Below are 12,561 nucleotides of genomic sequence, written 5' to 3'. Positions count from 1 at the left end.
CTTGCGGGTGGAATTTTTTAGGGCAGTTAGTTATGCAGACTTCTGAGTTTTTTAGCTAGGTTACGTTGATAGAAGAACAGTTAATCAGCCAGTTCGTGATAAGAATCCGTTTTGTATAGATAAAGCAGTTGTTTGATTTTTAAAATATATTTTATTTACTGTATTTGTATACTTGACATACTCGTGTACACAAATACATTCAATGATGTACATAATATGTATGTATTCATTTTGTATAAGTAAATGAGTGTGTCTGCAATAAATTTGTAGGTACCTTAGGCAATACATTTCAGAGACATGACATATCTACTTATACGTTATTTTCTTTAATGCTAATTACAATTTATATAACATACCATTTATGCGTATTATGTATTCTTACTATATTACTGAAATGTGAAAATGAAGAAAAATGCATATGATTGGGTAAGGTTGATAAAGTGATGTATGTAGTAAATATGTGTTATGCCGTGTATGAAGGACATTTACGAGTACTCAGCTAATAGCGTCATGATAGAGATGCCTTTGCACATACATATATAGTTTGAGTGAGAGTTTTGTGGAAATATAAAAACTTTTCCATTTCTTTTATGTACAGTGGTAATTTCTTGTTGGGTGCTTTAAATAAACTCACTTAGCTAAGTACGCATCGAGACATACAAAGTGGGATGATATAACTATGCATATAGATTCTTATGGTTTATTTATTTCATTTTGTTTTAATTACATTCAGTACACGGCATAGTTTATATGCTACTTTTTGGATACGTCATATGTATGTATATTGCATGTGCATTAATCAATAGCTTATAACAAATAATATAGATTGTACAAAAAATAAAGCTCAGTTTGTTCAAAAGTTAAGTAAAACTTGAGATTCGTGCAAACAAATGAAATGTGATAATCCTCAAAATAAAATCAAATTATTTCGATTGTGAGCTTTCTCTAGCTTTTGCGTGCGTTGAACTTAAACATAGAATATACAATATCATAATTATATAATGTACAAAATAATTAGGCTCTACTATGCTTAACTTACATATACATAACACTAAACAGAATGATAAGCTCTCTTAACTCTCAACTAGCTCAAGTTGTTCATTTTTTCAATTTGTAAATTTAATATCTTTTTTTTTTTTGCTTTTTTGAGATTTTCCATTTTCTTTCTCTTTTTTATGTCAACAAAGGCCACATGAAATATTGAAAATTGAAAATTTTCACCAATTTCGTGCATTGGAACTACAAGCAGCAGATGCGTTTCTTGTAAAATTATTCTACAGAATTGAACTAGACCAAAACACAGATACAGAGATGCACACACACGCAGACAGTCACACGCATACACACATACACACACACATAGATCTAAAGAAATAAATTTGAGTGCAATTTGAATTGGCCACAAAAATGTTGTCTAGACTTTGTTAAGACTTGGTTTAGTTTTTCATTTATACATTCAGCTGGATTCGGAATTGGTCATAGCGTAAGGATTGAATGCCTTAGTGAAAGAGGAGCTCCTCATCGTCGGGCTCCACTTTGTGCCAGTTCTATACGTCGCTCTGCTTGGCGTTTGTGTTGATGATGAAGGCGCCATTGATGTGGCCATTGCCATGGTGTGCCTTGCCATTCGGCGCATACAGATTGGTGAGGCCATTCTTGCCATTGGCAATCATGATGGCTGTGTGCGGGGTGCCGCCATTGAGCTGTGCCACCAGGGGATTCTTGGTGGTATCGCCAGGCGGCGTGGTCAGCGGCGGCGTCACCGGCGACGGCTTGATCAGTTCCAGTTTGTCATCTGTGGAGCCCTTCAGCGCCGACTTGATCAGCGCTCCGTTGCCGGAATTGCCAATGGGTGCACGATGCGGCAGTGCATATCGCAGCTTGTCCCAGAACCACGGATCACCCCACTTCAGATAGGTGTTCATTCTGAGGTATGACTTCATCTCATCGTCCAGCTGCTCAATGTCCCCAATGTCCGAGTAGATAATCACAATCACGCGCGAGCGTCCCTCATTCAGTGCCGCCCTGTGCGCCGCACGGAACTCCATGCGCGCCCAGTCGGACTTGATGAAGTTCGGGCTCAGGACAATGATGGTGCGCCGCGAGTCCGCGACGGAGCGTACAATATTCTCGGGTATGAAGCCGCCCACCAGCCAGTCGCGCACGTGCACGCAGAGCGTAAACTTTTTGGGGCCATGCTCCAGTTGCGGCACCAGGTGCTTTTCCACGAAGCTCTGATCCTTGTGCGAATACGAAATGAATGCATCGAACTTTTTGTCCTTGTCCAGCTCCGCCTCGGTGACGAACCACATGCACAGATTGTGCGCATACAGCCAGATCTTGATCTCCTGCTGGTATTTGTAGTAGAGGGCAGCGCTGATGCCCAACAGGAAGCCGGTCAGCGAGATGACCACAATCAGCGCAACGAACAGGGGTCGCGGGCATATATCATTGATATTCAGTTCCATGAGTCGTGTGGGCATCTCCGCATCCATGCAGAACATCTCCGTGTGATCCGGTATACTCTTGTATTTATTTTGAGTGAAGAGCAACAGTTCCATGGCCTCGCAGTTGCACACCCAAGGATTCTGGGAGAGACGCAGCGTCAGGTTAATGCTGTTCATGGTGCTGTTCAGGTAGCCGAGCAGCGTTGAGTTGAGCACCTGCAGTTGATTGCGACGCACATCTAAGTACTTCAGGTTGCTGGGCAGCTGGTTTACCTCCAGCTGGGTGAGATTGTTGCCCGCCAGATGTAAGCTAGTCACATTCTCGTAGCCGGGCGCATTGCTGGACGGCAGCTTGAGCAGCGTATTGTTCTCTACATACAGTTCCACTTCCAACAGATTCGGCGGGAGGCGTGGCAGCTTTGGCACCTTGGTCAAGTCGCCATTGGAGCAGTTGACAATTAGCGTTGCGTCGAAGGTGCGCACCAGGCAATCACAGCCGCGTGGGCAGCGTCTCTCATTCGGGTCCTCTGCCTGGTCAAAGTTGCAGACCAGCTCCCGAGGATGCACGGAGCGCATGGGACGATTCTCCAAGGCACTCGGCGCCTGGCAGTTCAATCGATCCGTATATGTGACCAAATTCTTGGCATAGTCCGGCTGAATTTCGCCGCGCACCACCTGCAGGAAGCGCAGCAGGGTGCAATCGCAGACCAGGGGATTATCATTGAGATCCACATTGACCGATTTCACGCCATGCACCAGTCGCAGACCCTTGTCAATGGGCTGGAACTCGGTCTGCTTGTAGAAGTGCACGGTGCGTATTTGATTGTGGGTCATATTGATGGTCAGATCGAAGGCGGAAACAAAGTCCAGGTCGGAGTAGTCCAGCCAGGTGAAATTGTTGTAGCTCAAGTCGATCTCCTGCAGCTCGCGCATCGCATACTTCCAGTCGCTGAAGATGACCATGAGGGAGTTGTTGCGCAAGTTGAGCGTCGTCAGATTTCGCAGATGGGCGAAAGGCGAACCAAGATCCACATCCACTCCATGCACCGTCAGATACTCGTGCAGATTGATGCGATTGTTGGCCATATTCAGTTGACGCAATAAAACATTGCTGGCAAAGGCCTGGGGTCGAATGTTCACAAGCTGATTATCGTTCATGCGGAGGGTTTTCAGATTCACCAGTTTGCTGAACAGTTTGCTGCAAGAGAGATGGAGAGGAAGGAGAGAGGGCTTATTACCAGATACTTTAACTCAATGACACTTGCTTAAAGTGCTATTAATCAGCTTTTAAAAGCGTTACGTGAACTAACACTACAGCGAGAGAAGGCCTGTGTGCAAGTGTAAGCTTTAAGCTTTAATTGATCTCAATTTTCTTATGGCAAATACGATACAATGCAGTTATTTTTCTTTGTGATAAAAAGCTTTAAGATGTTTGTGCTTAAAGCTCTTTCTTTTTTACTACAATTAACGAGCCAAATAGCCCTCAACTTTTATTACAAGTAGTTTCGTATTATTTACTTCAAATAAAAGTGCGTACAATTTTCAGAATATTTAGAGCTTTACGTTTTTTTAGCTTAAAGCAATTCTTACATATTCTAGTGTTATGCTTAGTAATAAAAAGCTTTTACAATAAAATGTACTTAATGATTTTCTGTTCAAATAAGGAAAGCTTTAGAGTTAGTAAAGCTGCAAGCATTGTGAATCTCAAAAGCTCTCTCTGATTAGTTCAACTTCTAAGTACAATTTTAAGCAAGTAGTATGCTGGAAATTGTTTAGTGTGCTTTTAGCTTACCTGGAAATTTCGGAGAGCTGATTTTCAGCTAGATTTAAGTTCTCCAATTTGGACAAATAATTAAAGATGCCGTCGGGCAAATGGCTCAAACGATTCTTGTGCAAATCCAAATTCACCAGATTCACCTGATGCTCCAGCAGCTTGACAGGCAGAGTGCTTAGCAGATTATCCATTAGCGAGATGTCGGTGAGTGCCGTCGAGTTCTCAATGAGATCCGCAGAGATGGATTCCAGTTCACAGCGCAGGTACAGGGTGCGCAGTTCGGGCAGATTGGCAAAGAGGCGGGCGGGCAGCGTGGGCAGCGGCACGCGATTGTTTTGCAGCTTCACCTGCTGCAGCTTCTGGTTGTGCTCGAAGAGACCCTCGGGCAGCGAGCGGAAGCTGTTGCCATTCAGATTGATCTCGGTGACATTGGTCAGCAAGGCAAAGACATCGGGCCGCAGCTGAACAATGCCATTATTATGCAGATCGACATCCCTTACGGAGGTGGCGCCCTCGAAGTCGTGCTTGCTGAGATTGTGCAGCTGATTGCTCCACAGGTTCAGGTGCAGCAGCTTGTGCAGATTGTGGAAGAGGCCGCGTGGCAGCTGGCGCAGATTGTTGCTGCCTAGCTCGAGGAACTGCAAGTTCTCCATGTTGGCCAACAGCCGGGCAGGCAGCTCACCCAGATTGGCGGCACGCATATCCAGCCAGTTCAGGTGATGCATGTCGCGCAGCAAATCATCCGGGATGTAGGGCAAGCGGCGGGCGGCAAAGCGCAGCCGCTGCAGATTCTGCAGCCGCTCCAGGTGCTTGCGGGTGACATTCATGCCCAGATCGTTGCCTTCAAAGATGAGCACCTTGGTGTCTTTGATGCCCAGATGATCCATAATGCCCGCTATCGGCGTGTGATACGGCAGCGGGCAACGCCTGATCTGCACCATATCGATGCTGCCAATGTTCAGCTGCGGCATCTGCTTATATTCCGAGGCATCCGTCAGATTGCATTCGATCTGGACCGTCGAGCCGGGTCGTATGGTTATCTTGAACTTGGGATTGTAGCTGCTGCCGGGACAGTTGAGCTCATACTCGGACAGAGATGGTGCGCACTCGCACGACGAGATGGTCAGATCCCGGCAATCGTCGCGGCCAAAGACGGCCACGCCCAGCTGCCAGTTGAGCGCCTGGAGAAACACAACCAGCAGCAACGTGGGCGCTGCTGCGCTTACGGCTCGCATCCTGTCGCACTTGTTGTCCTTCACAGACTGTAAGCAGAACAAAAAAAGTATTTTTCTTATTAAAAAACATCATATTAATATGAAGACTAACTATGGAAAATTATATGATAATATGGTACCTCAATTAGAACAGTTTTATTCTTTTTATAAATATTGCAACAGCTTTTATTTATGTCTGCTTTCTTATAGCAAGCAACTTGAGGAACGTAAAGAAAAGCTGGCTCCAACACATCCACAGCTTAGATATTCCGTCAAAGTAGTTTGTTGCTAAAGTGCTCAGTTAGCAATAAAGATAAATTACGAAATATGCTCAGCTAATTCTTCGACATGTATGCCTTAATATTTCAGGGTTTTAATTTTCTGGTAATAAACCTTATTGATCCAGAACGGCAGTTCTTATATGTATTGTCCTTCTCAAGCCATAAATACATTCACATATGGCGGCTCTTCCTTTGCCACAAAAAGTTTTCTTCCTTAAAAAGTAGAAGGTTTTCCTTGACACGCCAATTATAAAGCATTATTTCAGATAAACTTAATTATTGACCACTTTAAATGATGTTTCTTTTCGAAAAACTAATGTAAAAATAAACTTTATTAAAAGTTCTCACAGTTTTTAATTCAAGTAACGCCCTTTATCAAGGCATTAAGCAAAGAAGTTCCACACATAGGCCGCGTGTGACGAAAGCAGAATTTCAATTTAATTGTGGCATTTGATGGATGGAATGACTGTCGCGGCAGTTGTGAACGACAAGTCCAGCAGCAGCAGCAGCAGCAGCAGCTGCAGCAGCTGGCTGGAGAAAAGGACGAAAACAACTCATTCACTCCACAAAGGAGAGTACAAATGAGCTGGTCATGTGAGAGGGCCTGTAAGGAGTCGGCGCTATGCATCCTTCCCTTCCTGGTTTGCCCCTGTAATGTTGCATTATGTGTCTGGCACAGCCTCCCCCTCCACGCACCTGCAGCAGTCACACCTGAAAACCTTTTGGAAAGCGGGTTTCATCCGCAGCCATCCGCATCCCCAGACCGGGCGCCACGAGCTCTCTTTGGCAACTCTGTGGTGTAATTACGGTCAGGGAGTGTATAAAATGTTGTAAAATGTTCAGGTTTTTCATTTTTTTTTGGCTACCGTGTGGGCGACGTGCACTTTACGGGCTTTGTGCATTTAATGAATTTGTCATGCACTCGAGTGTTGCTTAAAGCTTTAAACGACTTTGAGGCGGCCAAAGGACTTTCGTCCTGCTGCGGCACAATTAAATTGTGCCCATTAGGAAGATTTTTGAAAAGGAATTCAATTAAAACTTTTCATCTGGCCTTCTTGTTGTCCTCTCGCTGTCTTCACTTGGCCATTTGTTTTTGCCCAGTTGGCTTCCAGTTAGCTGCATTTCGGGCCTTTCAGCCGAAGCTTTCGGGTCTGACGCCATAATTTTGTTGCCTACGACAGCTGCTTTTGAATGAAATTTTGATAAGCCAATTAAATTATACGCGCTGTAATTTGATTTCCAATTTGGTGACTTTTTGCTGTGAGTTCGCCGCCCGCAGGCGAACAATTTACTTGCCATTTGCTTTTAATTAGCCTACAACAATGATGAAATTTTCACTGGCGCCTCGGGCAAAGTAAATAATTATAATTACAGATATTGAATTTCCTTTTGCAAGTGCATTTTCTACGCTTGGCCACCTTTTGATTTTTCGTGAAATATTTTAAATACTTGTGATGTTTAAGGTACAGGAGATTATTCCACCAATGAATGGGGTAAGTTTAATCAGCTTTTTGAAATGTTCATTTGATTTTAATGCTTATAAAATGAAAGCTTAAACGAAGGTTTTAAATTTCTTTAGTATATAAGAGCTTTACTCAAGAAATTAAAAACCAGCGTAAGCTTCAGGTGCTTGAAAAGCATATTCGTATTAGTTCATATTCTCATAGCTATTAGTTGAAATGTATTTTAATTTATACGATTAACAGATTATAAATGAGTTTTATTGTTAATACCCAACTAATTTTATTTAAAAGCTATTCATTTATACTGAGCTCGTCATTTTGAAGCTTTCAGCTTATACGTGCTTTATTATATCTTGGGTTCGCTTTATTATGAATACTCAACACATTGAATTCCAGCTAAAGCTGTCTGTGGATTATAAAGCTTTTTACTAATATTGCCAGCCGACTTATTTATTAATTTTTGTTCACAAAATTGATTGCACTTAGCTTTTAACCAACACTTTACTGGCTTAAATCCCATTGCTGACCGAGCTGGCTTAAGTGCTAATCGGATGAGGTAGTTCCCAGAAACTATTTACTGATTTGAAGTTCCCTCCCCAATGAAGCTAAGCCATTAGGCGGCAGCGTTAACACGCACTGGTTGCATTGAGTATACGATACGTTGCACAGCCGATTGCAATGCCCAAGCGTCGTGTGCCGCAATCCGTTTAAATCTCAACACCTGATTTTAGCATAGCCCCGGCTAAGCGAATATATAGATGGATGTGTATAGATATGTGTTTGTATTTGTGCAAGGTGCTGGGTAAGCGGCTGCTGCTGCTGCTGCTTCTGCTGAATATTTGTGAAGCCAACTTCAATTTCGCATAAAACTTTAAGCACTTTTCGCCCGCTGGCGGCCAAGTTAACCGAGTCGAAATAACAGCTAGTGCACCGTCCGTTCGTCGTTGGCAACCCAAGCCTTATGGCCACAAGGCACTGTTTTGGCTTTTAAATTTGGCCCGGCTTATCTAAACAGGCAACGCTGGCCAGGCCGAGCGGGCAATTGCTGCTGTTGTTATTCTTGCCTAGATTTTAAACATTTATATTCACTTAAGGAAATTACTTTTAACTTTTATGCTACGCTGCCCGTGTAAATAACCAACAATGGCCAACAGGAGCTGCTCCTGGCTGCGATTGCTTCTGCTCCTGCTCCTGCTGATGATGCTGCTGCTGCTGCTGCTGCTGCTTTCAATTGATATGGCTCAGCGCGTGTTTTCCTGCAATCTAATCTAAGCGAATTCTTGTTGACAAGTTTTTCGAAAATGTTCAGCCAATTGGCAGTAAGTTGAACTAGCTCAAGAACGGGCAAAGTAACAATAACAACGTGGATAATATTTAATGAGGCCTGAGCTAAGCAATTTGTGTGTGTGTGTGTGTGTATAGGAATTGAAGGCCCACTTTCAGGCTGCCAATTAAGTTGGCCTCATTTTCAGCCTGCAACGGTAGCCTGCCCCATCGGCACCTCATTTGATCCTGGCTGGCAATTAAAAATAATTGTTAATTTTAAACGTCACACACGACACACACACACACACACACGCAGGCACACACACTATATTATAAAGTCATATGGCCTGGTAGGTGGTTTTCTTCCTCTTTTTGCTCGCATTTGTCTGTTTTAATTAGACGCTAACCCTGCCAACCCGCTCGCTCGCCCGTTACCCTATTCACAGTTCGAGTCGTTAATAAAGGTTAACGAAGTTTTGCCAACGCGCAGATTTCTTACACATTTATACACAAACACGTATACATACATACGCCTACGCACACACACTCGCACACGTGTGGAGATTCCAGCTAGAGTGCGCATTTTTGCACTCACGTGCTCTTTTCCGGTATGTAACGGTACTAAATTCATTAGGCACACTAAATTACAACCGCAGCGCATGATGAGACTGGGCAGGGGGCGCCGGAGGAGCCGAAGGAAGTCTGAGTTGAGTTGGGTTGAGTTGGGGCACATCGAGGCGGAGCGGGGCGGGGCATGGTGTCGTGCCAGGTGACGCCAGGTTGCCTACAGACTTGGATTTTTATTGCCGACGCTCTACAAAGTGCTTCAATGTATGCAAACATACATATATATATGCTTATATGCGTGTGTGTGAGTGTGTGCGTGCGTGTATGTGTGTGTGGCTGCTATTAAATAGTCGCACCGCCCGCAGCGCGCTTTGGAAAATTGGCTTTCGCATGCCTGCGGTGCGCTTTATTACTGCGAGCAAAAACAGCAACAAGAACAATAAGTGCGAGTGTTTGTGTGGACTGTGCTCGACTAGTAGATACCCTACTAAGACACGTAATATGCAAATATTTGAAAAATATTTATAATTGTAATCAAGACTTTTTGTTGGATTTCAATAGCTGAACTCTTATATCAAATGTCTTTCTGTTTCGTCTATAACATCCTTTCAGCTGGATTTATACCATATCTCATTATCTTATTATACCCTTTACTTTTCACGCATTTTTAATGACTACAGGGTATGGGAAAAACAATTTCAGGCATGCGATTTAATGCTTAAATTTCTGAATGCCTGACAGTTGGATTAAGGCAAAGTGTTTTAATGCCTTCGTCTTTTAATGACGTTGACATTTCCATTTCTGTGCGCCCGCGCGCTTCACAGAATTTTCCAATTTCCCAATTTCTTGTCATGTTGTGCGCCCGATCCCGCCCCCCAACACTCTGCCCGCCCCACAAAAGTATGCTACAGCAATTGTGAGGCGCCTGTAGCAAACGCATTCATCAATCAAGTTGACTAATTACCACAATTGTTGGCGAGCGCAGCGCAGCAACTGTTCGGCTTGTTGAAGCAACGATGCCACGCCCCCACACGCACACACTCCCATACACACTCACACTGCTGCGGGGCAGAGAGAAACAATAACAGCAGCAAATAAACTACAAGTTGTTTAATAATTTCTTATTAAAAAATTTCGAACAGCAAAAAACAATAAAATACTTTTACAACTTCTTACACACACACACAGACAGCCGCATGTGCATATGTGCACACACACGTACACCCGCATATACAATCCATGGCCCACATCAGCAGTAAGTTTCCAGTTGCTGGCCAACTGCTCTTTGCCCGGTTGTGGATTTGTATCTTATAGTTGGCACAGTCAACGTTTCATTCATGTGGATGTGTTTCTGTGTATGTCGCTGTGTGTGTGTGTGCCTAGCCAAAAGATTTCAATACTTGGAAACTTTAGCAAGTTGTGAGCCAATGTTTATGGCGCCCAACGTGGTTTACAACGTTACTCCGGCAAACACATGGCCAACAATTCTGTGTACACAGAAGTGCCAAACTGGATGCTGGGACGTGTTTACATAGAGCGTAGCTGCCCAGAATGGGTTGGGGCTGGGATTGTCGGGGTGGTTCAAAAACATAAGAACTTGTACGAGAGAATATTCGTATTGCTATGACTGAAGCGCTGAGCAAATAGCTGTGTTGCTTATTGGGTTTGGGTTGAACGCGTCGATGCAACTCTCTCGATATTGGCAAATACTCGAGCGAGGGCAAGACACACATGTTACAGCTTATATTGAAAAGGGCGTTGCAAGCATGATCTATAAACATTTTATAAACAAACAACTGACAAACATGTTTTCAGTTTTTAAATGTTGCAGCTTATGCCCAAAGCTTACGAAAGAAAACGAAAAGCTGCACTGTGGAATTGGGATACAGTTTTAAGTCTTATTGGGAAAACACTTTTATAAGAAATATATCATATTAACAACTTATAGGAAATAAAGGCTTAAGCCCAAATATTGACATGGCAATTGGAAGGAAAGTAAAGGACATTTTCAAAAATTCTGAAAATATGTGCCACAGGGAATTTTTTGATTTTATGAATTGTGCAAACATTTTGAATATCGTAGTAAGTGATATATGTGAGCATTATGCCTTTACATGCTGCTGTTTGTTTGTTATCCAAGTGTAACCACAACTTTAATGAACGCCATGCTAATCCCTTTAATGCGCCATTTAGCACAAGGCATCAAAGCAAATTAACAATTAATTAGAACAATTGTGCCTTTGGCTAACTGAGCCAACCACAACAACAATATCCCCACTAAACTTAGCAACAAGCCGTGCGGCTGCTAATTACATGAAGTCTGCGCGAAACAAGATATTTAATCGGCTTTACATATATGAATGCAAGACATATAGATTCACGTAAATGTTACTGTCTTAGCTATTTACACTTTTACTTCTAAACATATTTTCTTAAAGCTGATTTTTGTTGGATTTACACTCGAATAAATTCGAAAATCGAACCCAATTATAGTTGCTTGTTGGTAGCTTCTTTTGCTGCTGCTGCTGCTGGTGCTGCTCTTGTGGCTGTAATCGGAGTCCACCAGACAAAACAAGACTAAAAATAACTACAGGCTGCTTACGCTATAACGTCTCCGAGCCGAAATGCAATTTGTACTCAAGTCTGCTGCGGTTGGGCAATGTGTTCGTGCGGAACAGCGTCGCAGAGCGGAGCGCTGCATGCAGTGGGAGTTCTCTGCCCCTCATGGAATGCTCATATTAAAATTTTGCAATCATTTTTCTTACGAGCACAGCCTTGTGTTGTGCATGATATAGCCTGCATCATGGGATACAATGAAGTACGAGCCAAGAATACAAAAGTTCTGCATTCATTGTATACTCTTTCTTCCTACATTTGTACAGGTATATTTACTTAATTATCTTTAAATCAGGCCAAGAACTGTAGAGTTTTCGAGAGTATAAACATAGATATAAATGGATATATATCTATGTATATATAGTTATTATTATTTGTATATTTATATCCCATTAGGGTATCAGGCAGTTGGTCAGTTTTGCTGTGCTCGTACTTTAAGTAGTTTTCATTATAATATTATATAGCTGCGCTAGCTGTTAATGAGATCTGCTGCACCACCGTGTTTACCAGGCATCTAATGAGCTGTGCAAAACCAGAGCCCAACTTCAAAGAGCCAGCGACAAAGCCATGAGATATTCAGACGCTCATTACTTGAACCAGCTGAGCGAGAGAGATAGAGATTGAACGAAAACTTGCGCTGAAAGCGAAAGATAGCAGCAAGAGTTCAAGTTGCATGCTGCTAAGGCTAAGCAGATGCAAAAAAAATGGGGTTAAGACCCGATTTGCGTATGCTCGACAACGAAGGGCTGCCGCCTGAAAGGCAGCGCATTGTCTCTGACTAAAAAGAAAAGAAAAGAAAAAAGGCATTCAACACAGAGTGAGAGAGAGAGGGAGGGAGAGGGAGAGAGCGGGAGACAGCGAGCGGGAGCAGTCGCCAAGTGAAAGGCTTTGTAATGTCATTTGTCTGTTAATCATGTTGTCGTCTATAAGTTT

The 12,561-nt window shown here is 43.1% G+C and overlaps 1 protein-coding gene across 3 annotated transcripts in view; it reads right to left on the bottom strand.

Annotated features, from left to right (window-relative positions):
- Positions 1-686: 686 nt before the first annotated feature.
- The window catches only part of Tl (Toll), a 53,306-nt gene continuing 41,431 nt past the window's right edge, over positions 687-12,561 (bottom strand). For 2 of the 3 annotated variants that reach the window (XM_064693241.1, XM_064693243.1), the window contains exons 3-4: positions 4,240-5,483; positions 687-3,645 (exon numbers count right to left, since the gene is read on the bottom strand). In XM_064693241.1, the coding sequence (XP_064549311.1) occupies positions 1,548-3,645; positions 4,240-5,456 (3,315 nt within the window). In that variant the 5' untranslated portion in view covers positions 5,457-5,483 and the 3' untranslated portion in view covers positions 687-1,547. Of the gene's footprint in view, positions 3,646-4,239; positions 5,486-12,561 lie in introns of those variants that run through there. The other variant, XM_064693242.1, reaches the window with a different exon arrangement.

The sequence above is a fragment of the Drosophila montana genome, unplaced genomic scaffold (genome assembly GCF_035044405.1).
Source record: "Drosophila montana isolate Dmon_TW-CO22-7 unplaced genomic scaffold, ASM3504440v1 contig_3733_1, whole genome shotgun sequence".
NCBI classification, from domain to species: Eukaryota; Metazoa; Arthropoda; class Insecta; order Diptera; family Drosophilidae; genus Drosophila; species Drosophila montana.
Note: the sequence above shows the minus strand (reverse complement) of the source record. Positions and strands in the feature narration are given on the sequence as shown.